The 21,675-nt window shown below is 61.1% G+C and overlaps 1 protein-coding gene across 1 annotated transcript in view; it reads right to left on the reverse strand.

Moving 5' to 3' along the window:
• The window catches only part of MGMT (O-6-methylguanine-DNA methyltransferase), a 156,455-nt gene that overhangs the window by 19,662 nt on the left and 115,118 nt on the right, over positions 1–21,675 (reverse strand). Inside the window, exons 4-5 of the mRNA XM_084904634.1 lie at positions 12,425–12,564; positions 6,795–7,019 (exon numbers count right to left, since the gene is read on the reverse strand). Coding sequence (XP_084760760.1) covers positions 6,810–7,019; positions 12,425–12,564 — 350 coding nt within the window. The 3' untranslated portion in view covers positions 6,795–6,809. The remainder of the gene's footprint in view (positions 1–6,794; positions 7,020–12,424; positions 12,565–21,675) is intronic.

Consider the following 21,675-nt stretch of genomic DNA (forward strand, 5'->3'; position numbering starts at 1 on the left):
TGGGAGAGAGAGAGGGGTGGGAGAGAGGGAGGAGGGGGTCACGAGGGAAGGAGGAGGGGGGTGGGAGAGAGGGAGGGGGTGGGAGGGAGGGAGGAGGAGGCAGAGGGGGACCTGCAGCACCCCGGGAGGCTCAGCAACACCGCCCCCCGTCCTCCTCCCTAAGATGTGTTCATCTACATCTGAGACCAATTTGCTGGGAACTAAGAAACCTGTCACCCTGCCTCCTGGCCCGGAAGTCAGATGTTTGCCTGGAGAAGTACCGACAGCTACATGCCGCTCGGCGTTGTAATATTTAGCCGTGTCATTTTACATCTCCAGGAAAAGGCGCTGGAAGTGAACGCGTGTTCTCCACTCACAGGAGGCGTCCTGCCTGGAGCCGGGGCCGGAGCCGGAGCTGGAGCCGGAGCCAGAGCTGGAGCCGGCTGGCTGCCCTCGGCAGGCGAGCCACTGCCCATGGACTCTCCAGAGCCGCTCGGGGCGGTGCCAACACTCCCGCCGACGTGCCCTCTCAGGCCGGGTCCTCAGAACCTTCCGTCGGAGGACCCGGCCCCCGGAAATAAGCACCCACTCGCCCGTGCACCGGGGGGAGGGGTGGGCTGTGCTGCTTGGCTCTCGGGTGACGGGGCCAGGCTGGGCCCAGGGCACAGGGAGTGTCCAGGGGAAGGACAGCAGCCCAACCTCCTCCGCGCGGAGAGGAAGGAAGGGCTGACCTGTCAGATGTATCCACACCAGAGTCTCCCAGGACAGCTCTGGAGCTACACTTGTGCCACATGCGACTGGGTTTTGTCGTTAGACCTATGGCTCATTTGGACAAAATGACCCAGCTCTGGGTGGACTGTCCCTTCACCTTCTAGCTGCCGCCGTCTCCCGGGCACACTGGCTGCCCACCGTGCGGGCTGGCTCTCTCATCACCACCCGGTCACCCCGGGCCCGGCCTCACCGGCTGCGGGACGCCCCGGGGCCGTGAGCACAGAGGGAGAGGGCCAGCCAGCACCCAGCCCTGCGCGCCCGGGACCAGCGAGGGCACTCGGGAGGCTTGAGCAAGGAAGCACACGTCTTCCCACGCGGGAAATGTCCACCCTGAGGGCTGTTCTCCTTCCCAGAGACCCAGGCACAAGGAGCGAGAGCACGGCCTCCTGCCAGCGGCCCGAGGCGGGGGCTGCCCTCCCTGGGCAGTGCCAGGCACAGCGGCGCCCGGTGGTACGTGAGCAGCGAGAGCCCGCCCACACTCCCCTCCCCCCGCAGGTGTGGTCATCTCACTGGCCTGGAGGACGTCCCCAGGTGCCCGGAGGGAACATTCCTTCTCGGGCCTCTGGGCTGTTCTCTGCTCAGGTCTGGACTGAGTGATGGGGACACTGGACTGTCTGCAGAGGGGACACCCCTCCCTTTGACATTTGGGGAGCTGAGCTTCAGGGAGGGTGGGCCACAGGGTGGAGCTCACTTGCTCAGGGGGGTTGGGGGAATCTGAACCCCGCTCAGCTGGATCTGCGGCTCCGTTCTCTCTCCTCTGCAGGCCCCGCAGAGGCTGGGGGGCGGGGCTGGGAGGCACCCCCAGCCCAGAGCTGTCCCGCAGGGCGGGGTGGACGCCTTCGGGGGACCCGCATACCTGCTCCCACACAGGCTGCCAACAGTCTCACATCTGCAGCCACTTCCCCTCGTAGCCATGGTAACCCAAACACGCACCAGCAATACTTTTTGCACAATATCACATGTTGCTCAATGTTTGGACACTGATGTTTTCTCCAGCTGGGTTTTCCTTCATTTAAGTCAACAAACCAATCTGGAAGCAAACATGCTGCTTGTGTTTGGGAACCAAACAGAGTGATAAAGTAACATGAAGATCTAGGAAAAACCTGCAGGGTGTGTGTGCCCTGGTGTGTGCGTGTGTGTGTGTGTGTGTGTGTGTGTGCGCGTGTGGCGTGGTGTGTGTGTGTGTGTGTGTGTGTGTGTGTGTTCATCTGGTGATGTGTGCGTGTGCCATGGTGTGTGTGTGTGTGTGTGTGTGCGCACTCATCTGGTGATGTGTGCGTGTGGCGTGGTGTGTGTGTGTGTGCGCGTGCACACGTGTGTGCACGCAGTGGCACGTGTGTCTGGGGTGTGTATGGATGACAAACACGGGGAGAAGAGGGACAGAGCTCCCAGCCCTCAGCCCCTTCTGCCCAGGCCCCAGGCCTGAAGCCTCATCACGGAGAACCTCACAGACAGCGGAGAAGCCGCTCAGAGCGCTGCCCGGGCCCACTGGGCCCACAGGACCCACGGTGAAGCCACCACACATGTCAGCCCCCCTGCAGCAGCCTCCCCTCTCCTACTCCCACGGGGTCAGAGTTCATGACATCGACCACGTGGCAGCTCCGTCCTACATCCTCAGACCACAGTGCCCCTGCCACCTGAGCCCAGCACCTCTGTCACAGCCGCACCCCCCCGGGGGCCCACCAGGAACCCGGGCGCAGCTAAAGCCGGGCATTAGGGGTGGGCCTCGCGGCTGCCCATCCCCACCTCACCCCACCCCGGTGCCACGCTTTCAGGCTTATCCTGCCCACGGTCCATGTGGGACCTCTCAATGGAGGGAGCATTAATGAGCAGCTTGAAAGGCTTGCTAACGGCGACCTTTCATCAGCCCCGGCGCCGGCAGGCTGGGCCCCGCCTCCACGCGCACCTCCAGGCCGCGTCCACGGCCGTGCACCGCCCGGCCAGGTCCCGAGCGCCAGCGGTGATGCAGGCCAGACGCCCTCCGTCTGTCGGCGGCTGGAGCCACGGGGCCAGGACTCCGGGCGGCTGTCCTCAGTCGCCGAGAGACACACCGGACCCTGCAGTTTCTCCAGCTCTGGGCCTGGCTTTTAACTGCCACCCCCACTCCTTCAATCAGACAGACAGACAGACGGGGGCTGCTTGGCAGAGTTCTGCTTAAACCTCCACATCTTTCAAACCGGTAACAGGGAAAGCTGCCGTGAACTTCAGCCATCAGATGTCCACGGACAAGGAAGGGGAGTGAGGGCCCTGTGTGGGCCGAGGAAGCCAGGGTGAACCCTCCTCGAGGGCCCCCTCTGCCCGGCCACGCCCCAAGCTCAGGCCCCACGCCAGGACAGCCCCGTGGAAACACACGCCCGGCGACACCAAGGCCCCGGGCACCCCAGCGCTCGGAGCCCTCGGCGACAGGTTCGGTCTCCTGGTTGGTCTCCAGGGAAAGCCTTTTGACTGAAAGAAAATTCGTCCCCGTGTGTCCCCGATGCAGCCGTTTATTTATCACTTTGGGGTCTCCCTACGTGCAGCGCCAAACCCAAACAGCGCTCAGGTCTGGCCAGCTGGACGCGAAAGGTGCAATTTTCACGTGGAGCTAGCTCTGACACCTCGGCTGTCCCAGTAGTGGCTGGAGTTCGAGCTGGCACTGCCACCTGTGGGCACAGCGGCGGGCACACTGACAGCCGAGGTGGGCATGCTGGTGCTGAGGCGGCGGGAGAGGAGATGCCAGCAGGGCCTGGGGCTCGGGGGGCCAGCAGATGACCATGGAGTCTGTGACGGCATCTCTGGGGATGTTGCCGTGACTTCTCAGAGGAAGAATGGCACCCGCCCGGCGCCGTGTGGTCATGTCCGACAGGTCTGCCCCCGGACACCGCCGTCTTAAAGGCTGTGTCTCTGTGATAGCAGCTCGTTCACGGACGGTTAAGAAACACCCCTGGCCTGCTGCTCACTGGTTAGAGCATTGGCCCGCAGTCCCAATGGTCCAGGTTCAATTCCCAGTCAAGGGCATGCACCTGGGCTGCAGGCCCCATCCCAGCCCCGGTCAGGGTGTGTGCAGAAGGCAATCGATCAATTTTTGTCTCACATCAATGTTTCTCTCTCCCTCTCTCTCTCTCCATACCCCCCCTCCTCCACACACACCTTTACACTCTCTCTAAACATCAATGGAAAGAAAGAATCCTGGGATGAGGGTTAACCAAAAAGAGACAAAAAGGGCAATGGCTTCTCTACAGACACAGTCACACTGGAGACGCCAGGCCACTCGGCACAGGAGGTTCTGGGCACCAGCCGGCAGAGCGGAGGCCCTGCGGGAAAATGCAGGAGCCGCTGGCTGAGGAGGGACTGCGTCTCCAGCCGCGACCTAGCCGCCCAGGGCTGCTCGCAACTACCCCTGCTGGGTAAGGGGTGGCCCAGAGTCAGACCTCCCAATGCAGGATCCACTGCCAGGCACCCACTGCCACCTGCGTCCGTGCCCTGCCGAGTACCACCCTCCCGCCACCCCTCCTCCTGTTCCTGGTCTGGCCCGGCCCAGCCAGGGCTCCGGCTTCAGTACGTGCAGTTCTGCAAGAACAAACACCATCTCCGAGCCTTTCGTCCTCCGGTCTTTGGGAACGGGCGGGCACAGCCCCCGCCGGCCCAGCTGCTGTGCGCTGCCAGCTGTGCGTGGCCCGCGGGTCCCCGTGTGAGCGCGGGAGGGATGGGAAATGGGACTGGAGAGGGGACCCGTGGCCAAGGCCAGAGAACACAGCATCCTTGTGTCGACACGCTTTTCATTTGGGAGGTTTGCTGTGTTTCTCTGTGCCCGTCCTTCTCCTCTTTGTGTTTGTAAGTGGTGCCGCGATGCTGAGCGACAGCGGCTCCAGGCGACCGCCCGGCTTTCATGTCGCCCCCGCGGAGCCTGTCCTCGGAGCGGTACACGGCCCCGCCGTGCGCCCGCCGCTGCCTTTGTCAGCTCCACCTCGGGGCATGTATCAAGCCGTCTGACGGCCGAGCGGGCCCAGGGAGGCAGGAAACGGAGTGCGGGCTGTGCTGCACCGAGTGCGCGGCCCAGGCCGGCGGAGCCAGGCCCCGCACGTGAGTGTCCAGGTGCCCGCGGGGGGGGCTGTGCGGGTGGGTCCCTGGCTGCACCTGGCTGAGCTGCAGCAGGGGCTTGGCCCTCGACCGCTGCAGGTGTGCGTGGCTGCTCGGCCCGGGATGGCCCAGGGCCCTTCCTCGGACCCCCCTCCCCCTGGGGCCTGGAGGTCAGAGTGGGCGCTCCCCCTTGTCGGGGAGCCACACTGTCCTGCTCAGGGGGCGGCCTCCATGCAGAACACACGGCGTGTGGACATCTGGAGCATCGTCGGGGTCTGACAGTGCCACAGGGCGGCCTGCTCCCCGCTAGCAGCCCCAGTGGCCGCCGTGCACATGGACCGGTCACAGCCCCTCAGAGAGTCCCACCTGCTGACCGTTGTCTAGCCGCTCTCAGGCAGCCTGGCCGGGGCCTCCGGACCGCAGCCTAGCGCACTGCTATGGTGCCCTCTATTGGAGAGCATGAGAGAGAACCCGCACCTCAGCTGCTGCCTGAGAGCCAAGCTCCCCGCTGTCTGAGCGGAGGGCACAGGCAGAGGTGACCATTGTGGGGCGGCCTCTTCCTCCGGAAACGTGGATCCCAACCACCGTCATGACCCCCTGATGCAAAGTGCACCCCCGGCCGCCGACGGTCTTCCCGGCCTGCTGGAAACAGGACCGGCCTCCGCTCCCACAGGGCGCTGTCGGACCAGCCACACGCCTCCGGTTCCGGAAGCCTGAGTGGGGCCCGAAATGGGCGCGGCGCCCCCGGCTGCGGGAGTCGGCTCCGGGGGCCACGCCAGGAGCGTGCCCGCCCACCGTGGTGAGAGGACTCCGCTCGCTCCCACGCTGACGTCCCGAGAAGGCCGGAACCAGCAGGGCACACGTGGATGGTGCTCAGGCCCCGTCATCCGTGAAGGGAAAACCCAGACCGGGCCCGGCTGGCGGAGGAGAAGGACAGAACCACGGCCAAGGGCGAGGAGGCCCCGAGGCTGGTTTCCGTTCGGTACCCGCTCTGTCGCGGGGCGTGGATGTGAAACACACCATCCGCCCCAACCCGCACATGACGAGGCTGCATTTTTACCCGGTTCCTGGTGACAGACACAAACCACTCACGCTCCTGAGCTGCGGCTCACGGGGTCACAGGGAGCCGGGACGGGAATACGGCTTCCGGGCACGGGGTGCAGCCATTTCCCAGGAATCACATCCCCGCGTTATATACCACACACAGCCCCGGGCCCCTGCTTTCAGACACAGTTAACGACGAGCAAGATGCACACAGGTACCAGAGGCCCAGGTGGCACACAGATCTGGGGGTGCTCCTGGTGCCGGCCCAGGAGCTGACCCCCTTCCAGGGTGACCCCGGCTTTGAGGCTCTCCTGGGGGTGCTGGTGGAGTGCGCCAAGGCCAGGAGCAGGGCGGGGTCGGGGGTCGGGGGTCAGCCTGTGAAATCACACCCCTCAGTCAGGCGCCCTCCAGCCCCAGCCTGAGCCTCGCCCAGAGAGCGGCTGATGCTGCCAATGGTTCTGAGGACCAGGTCCTCGCCAGTGACCCACACAGACCACAGTGGCTGCGTCTGGCACGAGCTTTCTGGCAGCGGGGCAAACGAAGCTAGAAACCCTCCCAGAGGCCATTCCCGTCAGCGGCCCTCTTCCCCGAGGCCCCAGCTTTCACACCGGAAAGGGGGTGGGTCAACGCCCGGTGGTCAGTCTCTCGGGGGACGGACAGGGCGGCAGCCGGGGCAGGCGGCATGGGCCGTGGCCCTGGTGGCCGTGGTCCCAGGGCTGCAGCTGGCTCTGGGCGGTGCCCAGCTGTTCCCATGGACGCCGATGCTTCCCTCCTGGGCGGTGCCCCCCCACCCCCATCCCTGTCCGACACGCCAGGATGGGAGGACACGGCGAGAGGAGGGGACTCGCTCTGCGGGAAAAGGTAAAAAGGACAAAGGGAGGTGGACACACGTCCGCAGGACACGGCAGCTTTATTAATGTGGTGGGGCGTCACACACTCACTCCTGCCGCAGACGCTCAGTCTCCGCCGGCAGACTCCGAGCTGCTGCTGCCCCTCAGGGCCCCGCACCGGGTTCGGGCCAGACGGGAGCCCCCTGCCCGGGCCGGGGGGCCCGCCAGGCTGCCCTCGTGTTCCAGAAGCCACTCCTTCACGCCCAGCCCCCCGGAGTAGTTGCCCACGGCTCCGCCGCTGCAGACCACGCGGTGGCAGGGGACGAGGATGGGGACCTGGAAGACAGAGGGGCCCCGTCAGCCTGGGCTGCGGGCCCGGGAGGTCCCGGGGCTCCTGCCGAGGCGCCGAGTGGGGACCCGGGGCTGCCACTGGGCCCACCCACGGGTGACCTCGCTCTCAGCAGCACGGCCCGGCCTCTGGGGTCTCCAGGGGGCGGGGGCAGGGGTGGGTACAATCCCCGAGGTGAACGTGCGGCGTCCTCCAGCCAGTCCCTGTGCACGGAGGTTTGGAGGGGAGACAATCTCATTTGGAGAGAGTCACAAAGTGCATTTCCAACACTGAAACTCACATTCCTCGGCACAGGCGGTGCCTGACGTTCCCAAACCTGAGACGTAACAGAGCTCACACCTGGGGTGCCCTCGAGCTCTGCCCCCCAGCCCACCCTCGGCTCCTCGCTGCCCTCTGCTCACCTGGCCCTCTCTCTGCACCCACCATGGCAGCCATCGGGGCTGCCGGCAGGGAGCAGGCCGCCCTGTGACACGGTCAGACCCCAGCACCCCGGATGCCCCACACTGCCCCGTGCTCTGTGATGAGAACCACCCCCGCCCATTCCTCCCTGACACAGGGAGCCTCGCACTCGGATCGCCACATGCTCCTCCGTGAGCACACGGGGGGCCCTGCCAGGCCCTGAAGGTGAGGGTTCGAGGGCTCCAGGTCCTGTCCACTGCCCACCCCCTGGGCTGTAGCTCAGCAGTGAGAAGGTCTGCACCCTGACTTCCACGCTACACCTCCGAGGTCGGCGAACAGGACACGACGGCCAGCCGCTGACAGCCGAGTGCCTGGAGGCGGCGGCTGAGGCACCCTCTGGATCTCCTCACGGTGCCGGGCACTGCTGCTCCCTGGGTGCCATTCCTGCCTCGGCATCGCTGGACACCCTTTACTGGGCATGGAACTGGGTCACCGGCTGGGCGCCGGTCTGCCTCAGCCGCCGCACAAACCCTATGCCCGAGTGTGGGCTCTGTGGGCCCCGAGCTGGCTCTGGCCCTGGGCGGGCCGCATGGGCCGGACGTGGTGCTCCTGCGCCACTGGAGAGCGTGCTGTGTGCCCCCAGCGGCGCCCATGACATCCTGTGCCAACCAGCCAGGCCGCGGTCACGCTCTGGGCGAACCCAGTCCCTCACCCGAGCTCAGCCACGTGGCTGTTTGGGGCAAAGAAGGATTCCTGTCCGACCTTCACGGCCCTCGCCGGGCCTGGGGGCCGGGCCGCTCCTGGCACGGAGGAGGAGGCCCCATTCCCACGGGAAGTTCGGGTTGCCATGGTAATGTGCGCAGCCTGGGTCCGGGACTTCCTGTCCGGGGCAGCTTCACAGAGAGAAGCGCAGCGCTGCCCGGGCCCGCACACCGCCACATGCCCGCCTCCCGGAGGGCAGACGGCCGAGAGGGACCGTCACTGGGACTCGGGCGCTCATCGGTGCCCAGCCTCAGGGATCACCGCCTGGCGGGCGCGGGGAGGCCAAACGCCACTCAGGTTTCTGACTGGTGAAGAGGGAGACTTGGTCTCCTTCAGCTTGGCTCTGCCAACACGTAGGCTCCGGTCCGAGCCTCTTACCTGAGGGATCTCCCCGTGCCCCCCACTCTCCCAGCAAGCTACGCGATGATCTGTGTGTGTGTGAGTGTGTGTGTGTGACGTGAACCGGGCGCTCCTGCTGTGTGTCACAGAGGACAGGACGGCCAGCTATGACGAAGTGACGCCCAGGCCGTGTGGTGCCCGCAGTGACAGGAACAGGTGAGCGGCCGAGCACACGCCATGCGCGCTGGCGAGGGGGACACTGCGCCGGCTCCCGTTGCTGCCGGTGGCGGGCTTCACGCCGTTAACACGAAGAAACCCGCTAACACGTATCGGGGCCCCCAGGACACTGCCAAGGAGCCGGGCCAGCCAGGCAGGCCTTGGCCCTCGGTGACGGCGCTGCCTAAAATGTGATTCTTATCAAGAACCAAGCGGCTCAGAACGTGGCAGCTGCCCCGGAACCCTCACGCTGTGAAGCCTCATTCACCCGGCGCGCACGTCCCATCGCTTACACGGCCGCTCTCCCAGGCTATACAGCTTCCAAACCCGGAGATTTGTCTCCAGCAAGAACAACACGGAGGGGCCGGTGGATCGATGGGGAATCCCTCTGATTCGGGGCCCGCCGGTCCTCTCTCCGTCTCGCTTTTGTTCTCCGGGCGGCAGCCCACAGGGGAAGGGCTTGTTTTCACTCGCGGCCTCATCAATACCTAAATCCTGGCGAACAAGTGACACCGAGAAGCTGTAATCAATAGCTCCCTGTACGTTTTTTTCTTCTGGTCAAATGGTTCAGCCCCGCTGACAGCCCTGACACTCAGAACATGATGCTAAATCTTTATCAGCCGCGTCCGGGTGACTGGCAGCGCGCGCGCGGGGTCGTTAGCGCTCCTGGCGATCTGTGAATAAACTCACTCCTCGGAAGGCGTTCTGTTTGGAAGAAGGTGGGAGACGCTCTGTGCGCTGGATCGATCGCCTCTGAACTGCATTAAGCAAATTCCGTGTGTGGATGAGCGCTGGTGCTTCCTGGGGGAGGGGGCCGGCCTCTCCAGTCCGCTGTCTACCGGGAAGCGGGCCCGCCTCCGCGCTGGGGCGGGAGAACCTTCCGGAAGCCCGCCGCACCGTCCTCCCCGGGCTGGCCAGGGCCTCCAGGAACACTCTGGAAGAACCCGAGTGACTAGGACAGGACGAACCTCCCTCCCAGCAAAAAGCACGCCCTCCCCTGGTGAGGAAGGGAAGTGATGCCGGATGTGCCTGCGCTCCCACAAGCCCCAGAGGAGGCCCGCGCCACGTGCTCCCCACACTCTTCCCGGTGTGCCCCCCCCCCCCCCCCCGAGCACTGTTCAGGGAGCATGTTCAGGGAGCCAGTCTCCACGACACAGCACGCTATCTGTGCGGCAGCTAGCCAGCCACCACCTCCGAGGGCAGGACACAGTCAGGGGACGTCCACACCAGGCACGTCCAGCCCCGGGCTGGCACCTCTTTCTCCCGTGGGTCAGAGGCACCCCTTGGGCCCCCAGCCCATTCTAAGGAGGCTTCCATCACTTTACAGAAACCCCGTGAGGACTGTCCAGCTCCCGTCACGCCCAAGTGCCGCCAGCCACACACACGGATGTGCCTGCACCCCAGCCAGGGCCCCGCTCAGGCCCCACAGCGGCTGGTGCCAGGCAGCCCCGCCATGAGGTGGGCGAGGGCCCGATGGGAGGGCCACAGAGGCCGTCGTGGACACGGAGCCTTAAGCCCCGTGGATCCCGGTTTATAAACCTCAGCGGCCGAGGCCGTACGCGCAGAGACATCACAGAGATTAATGGCAGGAGGCCGGCGTCGCGCTGGTTGCACGACAATAACTGTTCCCGAATATCGCCACGAGCGCGACCGCTGAAGCGCCACGTGTCCCCAAGGCACAGGCAGGTGAGGCTCCCATTTGTACCCGCCGGGTAGAGCCGGTCTCAGCGCCAGGTGTGGGCGCGCGTGCCTGTGTGCACCTGGCACCCAACCGGGCGTCCAGCGGGAGGCGGGAGAGCAGCCCCCAGGGGCCTGGGCAGCGGAGCCTCCGGGACAGGGCGGGGCGGTGAGGGAGCATCCCGCAGGGGCCGTGTCTGCAGGGACACAGGGAGCGGCGCAGAAACCCCGTTAGCTTCCGACGGAGGCGATCCAGGGAGCCCTCTCCCGCGACACCATGGGGTCCGGTGGCCTTTTCATCACACCCCGGGAGAGGACGGGGCCTCCCAAGGGGAGACACAGTTACGCGTTACTGGCAAACGTAACAGCCCTATCCCCAAACTCAGTTCGGAGTCAAGCCGTGCGCTCCAAAGACACGCGGCCTCTGCGTGGCGGGATGTGCCTAACGACAGGCCGGCACCAGCAACGACAGACAGCGGTGCTCAGGGCACCCTCGTCCCCGAGCGCTCCGGACACAGGAGACACAGGAGCGGCCCCACATCACACGTGGCGAGACCTTCGCAGAGCAGATGTGTGTGAAGACAGTGCCAGGAGGTGCTCCTCCAGGACCAGCCAGGCCGCTCCGGGCGGAAGGCGAGGTGACGGCCGCCTCCCAGACGCCGGCGCTGCCCGGGGCGGCCACGAACCAGGGCCGGGTGCAGCCGGCTGTGGCATACCGACGCCCACCTGTCTCCGGTGAACAGGGAGGAAAATGGCCTTGAAAGTAGACAGCAAACTGAAACCGGTTTGGCTCAGTGGACAGAGCGTCGGTCTGCGGACTGAAAGGTCCCAGGTTCGATTCCGGTCAAGGGCATGTACGTTGGTTGCGGGCACATCCCCGGTAAGGGGTGTGCAAGAGGCAGCTGATGGATGTTTCTCTCTCATCGACATTTCTAGCTATCTATCCCTCTCCCTTCCTTTCTGTAAAAAAATCATTAAAATATATTATAAAAAGAAAACAAACAAACAAAAAAGAAAACACAGCAAAGCCACCTGGTTTTTCAGAAAGCGGGCCCGATTCAGTCACTTCCCATCCGGACTCAGGGATACTCTTTGCTCTGTCGGATCGAACAGCATTCTTCTGGCGAATCAGAGACTGTCCAGGGCCGCAGGGAGAAGCTGCTGATGTGACAGCGTCATGCCGGTCCGGCATGGCCGTGAGGGGGGCAATCCCAGGGCCTCATACAGCCGGCCCAGCCTGCCCACACCCAGGCCCTGTCACGGCCTCTCCCTTCCTTGTGCTGGTTCCTTCCTGCGACTGGACAGCCGCTGGTCCGTGTGTAACCTGATGGGGACCAGAGGTGCCTCCGTCTTTCTGGGCACGGCAGGCCCAGCCACCTGCACCGCGGCCCTCCTCTGGAGAAGCCAGCCTCACAGGGTCTGTGAGTGTGCCCTCGGCCACACCCATCGTCAGACACCCGGGAGGGACCGGACATGGAGGAACTGGGGGCAGCCACGCCCAGACCCAGCCATAGCCCAGGCCAGAGGCCAGCCATCCCTCGTGGTCAGGCCCAGGAGGACTGGACCTCGTGACAGAGATGACCTGGGGAGCCGGACCCGGCACGTGAGCCTTCTAGAAGGTGAGAAACTGGAGGGGGCCTTTCACTCCAGTGAAAGCGCCTGGGAGAGGGGGCTCACCCGGCACCCGGGGCGCCCGCTGGTGAGCAAGGGGATGTCTCCTCGCCCCTCACCCGTCCGTCCCCGGTGCTCCCCGCGCGGGGCTCCTGTGGTTCTCACGCCGAGGAAGGGCTTCATCACCACCTCCCCCCACAACCGGGGACCCCACGTGCTGCCCACGCCTCTCCCGAGGTCCCGTCACCAATGCCTCCCGTCCACCCCCTGGCCCCCCACCCCCGGCAGCACAGGCTGCCCGGGGAACCTGCTCACATCGAGTGACCCGGCCCCAGGGCGGTGCCGAGGCCCAGCCACCACCCCCATCCCCGCGGTCTCCCCGACTTACAGGATTGCTTCTCATCGCGCCGCCCACCGCCCGCGCGGCCTTGGGGTGGCCGGCCAGGGACGCTAACTGCTGGTAAGACACCACTTCTCCGAACTTCACGGCCGCCAGCAGCTTCCGCAGCACCTGCCCGGTGAACGAGTCTGGAAGCAGAATGCAGACGATGTTATGGGGACAGTCGGCTCCCGCGGCTCTGATACAAACAGCCACCCGTCCCCAGACAGAAACGCACCAGCACAGACAGAGGCGCTGCCCCCAATAAAGCACGGCCCGCACGCCGGCTCCCGGCACAGGCCTGTGTGTGAGGCAGGGCCCAGAGCGGCCGGCGCCTTCCGGGGACCCAGACCACGCACCCCGGAGCTGCGGCCTCTTCCCGGCTCCCCCGTTCCCGCCGGATGCTCCCTCGGCCACAGGCCTCTGTGAACGAGCACGCGGCCCAGCTCCTCAGCACAGGAGCCCCGCCTGCCCACCGGCCTAGAGAACCCATTGGCACGGCTGGTTCATGTCCCGCTCCGGCCGGAAGGAAAGAGAGGCCCGGCAGGACTCAATGCCAAACCGCAGGCCCCATCGGCAGTGACCTTGGCTGCAGGCGTCTGCAGTGAGCGGGGCTGCAGAACAAAAGCGCGCCATTCTTGCTTTACCTGCAGCTCCCCACGTGCTGAGGGTGAGCAGGTGAACACGAGAGCTGTCCCCCGACACCCCCGGTGTTAGGGCGTCTCTGTGCGGAGTTTGCGGGAGGAAGCCCGGGCGGAGAGGACCGTCTGGATGCTGTCTATTGTCTGTCTGCAGGGACACGGCTGGGAGCACCAGGCATGGCTCGGAGGGCTGGACATGGGGGGAGCTGCGTCCCCACGGTGGGGCCCTGAGCCCTCTGTGGCTGAGGTCCCCATGGCACCAACAAAGGGGAGGAGCAGTGCCCCACCGCGCCCGCGACGGCACCAATCGCACTCCCTGCCTAGCTGGCAAAGTGCAATCTGGTTCTTAAAGGAAACACACCCTCACATGTACGCTAAATAATAAAAATCGCTTCTTCACCGAAGGGAAGGATAATCACGTCGCCGGGAGGAAAAAAATGTTTGGTCTTTATTATAACATTAAGCAAATTAAACATCAGCATAATCCAGGTGATACGAGAAGAGGGTCATCAAAGAAATTAACTTTGTTGTTCATTAATTTGCATGGATTAGGCGAGGGCAGAAGATAGCAAGTGTGCTCCAGTTTCTTGTGATATAATTTCAAACTGTACACCGTTTGTGGCAGGAGGGTGACTTTGGGGTTAATCAGACTGATTTGTCCTTTTAATTGCTTTCTATTCAAAGAAAATTCATTAGATAATGTTCTCTTCAAAATTCATGAATCAATTTAACTGGAGGAACCACATTAGCGGCTCGGGGTTCATTAGCGCAGGCCGCCGTGCGGAGGCCGGCGGCAGGGCGGTGTCCTTCGCGAACAGCCGTTTACGGCGCCGGCTCCGGCAGGGCGTCTGCAGCCAACCGTTCCTCCTGGCGCTGTGGCCGCAGCTGCCCTCACCTGAGAGACACGGTGGGTACGAGGCCAGGAGGCGGCCCGGCCACGGTGACTGAGGAGAGAGTGGGGCAGCGGGCAGCCCCGGGCAGGGCGGAGGGCCTGGGCCCTGCCTCTGAGCACAGGGTGGCTGGCGTCTGTGTTTGCAGTGACTCGGGGAGAGGGTGCACCGGGTCTCCCACGTTGAGAACCTGCTGACACGGGAGGAGAGGTGCGGGTGCAATGGCTACCGCCCTCGGCACAGCCCGGCCGGGCGGTCAGGCGGCTGAGCATCATCCCGTGTCACCCAAAGGCTGCGGGTTCCATTCACACTCAGGGCACATACCTGGGCTGGGGGCTCGGTCCCTGGTAGAGGTAACCAGTCAATGTTTTTTTTTCTTCCCCTCCCTCTCTCTTTCTCTTGCTCCCTTCCTTGCTCTAAACATAACCTCCTCGGGGCGAGGATTAAAAATAAACAGAAAGCCCACGGCAGCACAGAGCCGACTGGGGCTGGGCTCCGCTCCAGCATCCTTGAAGAACCCCGCCACGGTACGAGCACCGTCTTTCCCGGGTACAAGCCTCGTATCACCAAACAGTGACACAGCCATGTCAGAGCACAGTTTTCCCAACGTGTCCAGCTTCCCTGTCGATGGCAGACCATCTCTCACCCTGCACATGCCAGGCAATGATTGGGAAAAAAAGCCCAAGAAGCTACGCTCAGCAATCAAGCACAGCTTTTCAGAAATGCACCTGGAAACTCTGCAGGGAGCAAAGGCATGGATGAGTGTAAGCGGCTCTCAGAGTGGGCGCCGTTAGCTCCAGCTGCCCAGAAGCGGATACTGCAGTGGAGGCCGTTCTGGAGGAGGGGCCACCACGTTCGGTGGTTAAATATCCTCCCACCAGCCGAAACCGGTGTGGCTCAGTGGATAGAGCGTGGCTCTGTGGAATGCCCTGGGGCCAGCCGGCCACAGTCGGGACTGAACGAGGGGCCCCTGATCAGCCCCGATCGCTGGCCAGGCCGAGGGACCCCACCTGTGCAGGAATCCATGCACAGGGTCTCCAGTTAGAAATAAAGGCAGAAGAAATGAAATGGAATCTTTGGTTGCAATCTTTGAAATATGTATGATGGTTGAAAGTAAAATCGTAACATCACCAGATAATATTTTCAGCGTGTGTAGATGTAAAATATATGTCACTATAACTTCAAGGAGGGAGCTTAAAGGATCCTTATGGTGGAAAAGTTTCTACATTCTACCATAAGGTGGTAAAATATTGATTCCAATTAGACTGTAAAAATCAGCATGTAGTTCCGAGAGCAACCACTAGGAAAACCATGACAAGAGATAACTATGGTCAAAAACTAACAGGTAAAGTAAAATAAAATACCAAAAATGTGTTAAAATAGCCCACAGGAAGGATAAAAAAGGGAAAGAGAAATGAAAACCAAGAAAAAGACAGAAAAACAAACGAAATGTTACCTAGTAATAAAAATAAAATGTAATAAATAAGATAAAAATAAAAATGTTATATTTATACCTGAATTCAAACATATAAATAATTACATTAAATGTAAGTGGTCTAATCACACCAATGAAAAGGTAAATGAATTAAAAAAAAGAACCCAAGTATGTGCATTCTAAAAAAAAAAAACTTCAAATAATAGACATAGGTGGGTTTAAAAGTAAAAGAATGGATAAAAACATACCATGTAAACAATAATCTTAAAAAGTTAATATCAGACAAAGTAGAGTTAAGAGAAAATAAAATTTTCAGGGTGAAAAGGAATAATACATAGCCCTAGCTGGCTTGGCTCAGTGGATAGACCCTGGGCCTGCAGAGTGAAGGGCTCCGTGTTCGATTCTGATCACGGGCTCATGTCAGGGTTATGGGCTCGATCCCCACCAGTGGGCACCCAGGAGGCAGCTGATCAATCATTCTCATCATTGATGTTGCTTGCTATCTCTCTCTCCCTCTCCCTTCCTCTCTAAAATAAAAAAATTTTTAAATAAAGGAATACATATTGATAAACTGCCCACAAAGATGACATATCAACTGTAAATTTTTGTGTACCTAACAACAGAATTTCAAATAAAGTAAAAATGGACAAAAATTAGGAGGAGAATTAGACAAATCCATAAATATACTTGGAGACTTCAATATTTCTCTCTCAGTAACTGATAGAAATTGTTGACAGAAAATCAAGAATGTAGAAATAAAAAAGGATCACCAACCACCTGGTGGTCAGTACCTGTTGAACAGTCTTCTAGGCATACACACACACACACACACACACACACACACGACACTAAAATTAAGTGGATTTTGTCCCAGGAATGCAAGCCTCTCCAATGTTTGAAAAGGGAATCTCTTATAAAACGACAGAGATCAAGACCGCGTGTACTGGTGAAAGAACAGATACTTAGCAAAATGGAACAGAACAGAAACAGACCCAACAAACCCCGGAGCAAAGGCCATTTAGTGGAAAAGGATGGTCTTTCAACAGATGGTGCGGGAACAACTGGGCAGCTGTGTGCAAAAAAAAAACCCCAAATCATGCACTCCCTCCGGAAGGCGGGGCCTCAAGCAGGGGTCCCCTCTGTGCAGCACCCCTCAGCGCTCGCCACAAAAGTTTCCCTGCCACCTGTCCGCCCACCCAGCCTCCTGGTCGAATGGGGGACAGACACGAGGGTCCCACACGCAGGCCTGTGAAAGCGCCGTGCCCGCCCGGTAGGGCCCATGCCGATCCAAGCGCAGGCATCCACGAGGCTGGCAAACACGTAAGGTAAGGTCACACTGTCCTCACAGGCTGTTGGTCTTAGAGAACAGTTACTTTGCTATAAATAACTATTTATAGCACAGTGTTGCTTTAAAAGAAAGACACTTAAACAATCCCCCGTTGACTTTCTCACATGGTACATGTGGGGAGATACAGCCCTCGTGATCCAAAGCTCTTTGGGGTCCTGACAGTTCTGGGGAGGACAGGGGGTCCGGGGATCGCCAGGCCAGGCCGTGAGGGCCTCCGAGCTCCGGATGAGGGGCACCCGCAGGCTGTCTGTCGGGTCGGGGTGCACGGAGCAGAGTCTTGGGGCTCCTCGCAGGAGGACTGGACCGTTCGCTGTGGGAAGGAGCCCGTGCCCGCGGGGGGGAGTGCCACGTGGCCGGCGAGGCTCTCGGCGCGGGAGGCGCCCCCTCTGCCAGCCGCGCCCCCCGCCTGCCCGCTCCCCTCCCGTAATCAGAGCGCCCGAACTTAGCTAACAGGAGAATTATGCTGAGGACGTGGAGCCCGAACTTCAGGAAGCCTTCAGAGAAATGATTAAACTGTGACTGTCCTGGTACGGATGTGAATAATTATCCATTAGCACCGCCACCACTCAAATAATTGTCATTCTGCTCAAAGCACAGGTGTGAGCGCTTTCTGAACAGCACGCGGACGGGAGCGACGCAGGCACACGGGTGCGGGGGAGGAGGGCGGGCGTGTGGGGTCCCCCTCACACAGGGTGACCGCCGGGAAAGGGCGTGGGGGTCCAGCGGAAGGTCCCCGCCCAGGCCCTCCGCCGCCCCACCCCTGCGGACTCCATGTCCGCGGCCTTGCTTTGGGGCCCTCGCTGGCTCTGCTCTCCTTACAGACACACCGCTCCTGGCCCGGGCGCTGTGGTCAGGCAGCCACAGGGCCATGTTCCCTCCACGACCCAATCCCGAGACCCAAACACCGAAAAGGGAGAAGATGGTATTTAAAATGAGTGTTACAACGCCTGCCAGACCATGTGCCTGCATCCCGCCAGAGTCAGCACAGCACGGTGGCCTCACACACCCAACCAGTCTTTCCCAGCGGCCTTAGTCACACGGCAGAGATGGACCCTGGCTAGTGGTTTTGGAGCAGATCATGTTAAATACACCACGGCCGTCAGACGTGGGCTCACATGCCAGCAGGCCCCGCGTGCTGACACTGCCCCTCTCCCAACCGGTCAGGGGCGCCCATGCATCTGGACAGAAACTTCCAGAAGCCTTCTGCAAGCCCTCACTGGCACCCAGGAGGAGGAGAGAAGCTGTGCCAGGATCCTCTGGGCTCCTGTGTCTGAAAACCAGCCTGCTCCTCACCCTGGCCAGCGCGCCCCCAGGCCGGCCGGGGAAGGCCGCTCCGCCCGCCTGGTTGACTCCATCTCTGGGGAAACTGAGGAGTCTAACGGGGCGGGCACTGACCTAGGTCCCCGTGCGGCTCTGGCTGGTCTGAGAGCCGAGGCCTGGTCTGTTTTGGGGAACACCTGAGGGCCCACCAGCAAGGAGCTCAGCCTCCCCCCTCGTGAACGCCTCCCGGTCAGAGGGGCCCAGGGCTCTGACAGAGCCGTCAGAGGACAGGGGAAGGAGCGGGAGCTTTAATTTCTCTGCAGAGAAACCGGGGCTCTTCGGGGATTAATCTCGGCAGCAACTCTGAGCCTTTGCCGCAGGCGGCGAGGAATTCAGAGGGAGTGGCGGTGGGTTCTGAGCAGCTGACTCTGGTTCTCACCCATCCCAACGAGGGGGGCTGCCCGGGGGAGGGCGAAGGCGGTCCCCACGAGACGAGTCCCACGTGTGCCCTCGGCAGGGGGACGCAGGGGGGAGGGGCGCCCGGCCAGGGCTCCCACCGGACAGGCCCGGAGTAGGAAGGGACATGGTGGCCGGGGCGCTACCCAGCCAGGTGGGTGGGTCAGTTCCCTTCCCTCCTGGCAGGGACCAGGGCAGAAGTGCAGGCAGGGGCAGCCATGGCACCCCGCGCCCCCCCCCTCCCCAGCCCACCTCCAGGCAGCAGGCTCAGGAAGCCGCTGGAGCCTCTGCAGGGAGGGGCAGGGTGCAGAGGTGGCCTCGGGCTGAGACTCAGGGAGGTGGCCGGGCGAAGGGCACTGTGTCGTGTGGAACCCCACGCGCGCCCAGGGGCAGAGCCTGGCTGGCCTGTCACCCCACCCTTAGGTGTCTAGTCTGCAGAGCAAGGACATGCTTAGGAGCCAGGGCGGCTGAATCGGTCAGGGCTCAGGCCATAACATGCGTCCCTCGTGCTAGAAACGTCATGGCTACACTTCACAAGACGCCCACAGCGGTCAAGGCCACGAGTGCTTCCCGAGGCTGCGCAGGTGGAGCGGGCCTGGCTCCACACGCAGCACAGACCGTTCCCAGGCCCCGCACCGGACAGCCCGGCACAGAGGAGCGTCCCGCCCGGAGATGGCCTGCCTGGGTGGCACGTGGCGGACGCCCAGACATCTCCGAAGATGACAGCTGCCGGGGAAGGTCCCAGGGCCGCGCGGAGCAAGCCCAGCCTCCTCCCTGAAAACCTTGCAAAACGGGGCTGTGGCCAGGTCCCTCCCGAGAACCACCGCTGCTTAGAAACACGCAGGCCGGAGTGAGGATCTGTCTTTGAAAACCCGCGGCTGGGGGAGGGGGCGGTGCGGGCTCACCTGTCTCCCCTGGGAGGCGGCCGCCGTCTCCCGGCCACACACTGGCACAGGCTGCGGAGCTGCACACAGCTGCCACCAGCCGCAGGTCAGGTGACAGCTCCCTGAGCACCGTCAGCAGAAGGAGCAGACAGATGACCGGCCTCGTGGCTCCGGTCATGCGAATCACACACCTTGAGGGGACGAGATGCCCTGGCCTGAAACCAAGGTCAAACCAAAGGCAAGTGCCCTGCCCTTGGCGCCGGGCTGTGGTCAGCCCTGGTCAGGGGGCGAACGCAGTGAGTACGGTGGCCCGGTCACCTCCCACGGATGGACACAGGAGCATCCGGCGTGCAGGGTGAGACTTATCCGATTTCCCCCCAGGCACACTGCCGGGCGGGCCCTCCCTCCAGCTCTGCCAACCAGACTGAGGCAGGAGCTGTGAACGCTGCCAGCCCTCACACGGACGCTCTGATTAATACAAATGGGGCCACAAATAACATTTCAATGCATCGGTTTTAACTTAAAAATGAGTCCTGGCCCTGGCCGGTGTGGCTCAGTTGTCTGGTCATGGTCCCATGCCAGTTCGATGACCAGTCAGGGCACATGCCTAGGTTGCCGGCTCGATCCCAGGTTGGGATGTGTACAGGAGGCAGCCATTAGCTGTTTCTCTCTCTCCCTCTCCTTTCCTCTCTCTCTCTCAAATCAATAATAAAACACACACACACACACACACACACACACACACACACAACACACATTAAAAAAAAATGAATCCTATCTTCTAGAAAACAAAACACGGCCAGGGAAGAAGAGAGCCAGGGACCCCCAGCCAGGTGCCAACACGGCGAAACCACGGCGGACGGCGGACAGCGTGTGGCGCCAGGATGCAGGCTGTGATGGACATCAAAAGGTGTTAATGGTTTCAATATTTATCTGCTGCAGGGAAGCACTCTGAAAAGAAGACAGAGGGGGGAAAAAAGATTCTGCTAATGGCTGTGTCTTTGCCATTAAAATGAAAAGCTTAATGCATCTTATAATCAGAGGACAATTTGCAAATCATTAAGAGAAATGTAAAATTCCATTAAAATACAAATCAAGAGACTCTCCCCGGACTAATAATCTTTTTGATATTATTTTGCATTTCACTATTTCTGTTCCAATACCCAGACCCCACAAACGAACAGCCTCTGAACAAGCGACTAACCACAGCCTACTTCTTTAACGAGAGACGGAGAGAGGGATCATCTGCTATTCAGAGCAGGTACTAATGAAGAATTCCATATATTCTGAAATTTAATTAAAACCCCAAAGATTTCAAATTAGATGCAATTTGAAATGCCTGGGGCAGAAATACATGCACTTGCGTGGCGAGGGTACCACACTGAAAGTTGATACCGTAATTGGTCTTGATGTATTTTTGTGTTGCCGGGCTGAAGCACAGAACTCATAACCATATAAAAATTCTCTGTAGATTACCTGCTCATTGAAAATGCCATCACTCAGGTAGTTCTCCACTAAATTACCATGCTGCTCAGATGCACAAAGTGACTCGGAGAGGAGAACGGCACAGCTGGCCGACGCGCCGTGAGTTATGCATGCGTCAATGTGGCCTTTTTTTCTGAGTAAAATATGCTCGGCTGAATATTAAAATATAATTGGCATTCAACCTAAGTAGCTTAAACCATTTTGTTATCTTCTTTTAAACTGATTTGGCTCCTCCGCAGCTATTTTCAAGGATGCGACTCACAAACTAATGGCGCCGTCGCACCCAGCTAGATGCGTGCCGCTTTACGTCTGCCACAAACAGGCCGGCCTGCAGCCTGCGAGGCCGCTTTAATAGGGGCTCCTCTTGAACATCAAAGGCCCGTCCTCGGGAAGAGAGCGGGGCAGGCTGCTCCATTTATGTTGGTTCTTGCATATCTTATTCTAGAAGGAGAGAGGGATGCAAATCCCCTATGAGGAGTGTGTCTCGGCCAAGCTCCCTCGCCGCTGAGAACTGTGCTGGCCGCGGGTGCGGGCGCGGGCACGGGCGCAGCCCAGCCGGGCAGGGATGTGCGTCTTCTAAGGAAGCAGACAAGGCACGCCCACCCAGGCCGGGAGCGGTCCTCCTCTGCACACAGGATGCATTCTGTGCCCCAAGGAACGGCCGTGCTCGAGAAAGGAAAGAGAAAGGAGTTGTCGTAGGAACGGAGATGCTGGGTGGAGTCATGCTTGCCGAGGGGCAGCGCTCAGCAGAGACACCATTTCCCAAAACACGCTCAGGACCTGCTCTGGCATTCGGGAGGCAGCACAAAAGCAGACCCACACGTAAGTGGCAGAGGGATGTGTGGAGGGGTTAAACAGACT

The sequence above is a fragment of the Pipistrellus hanaki genome (assembly GCF_964339955.1).
Source record: "Pipistrellus hanaki genome assembly, chromosome: 14".
In the NCBI taxonomy this organism is placed as follows: domain Eukaryota; kingdom Metazoa; phylum Chordata; class Mammalia; order Chiroptera; family Vespertilionidae; genus Pipistrellus; species Pipistrellus hanaki.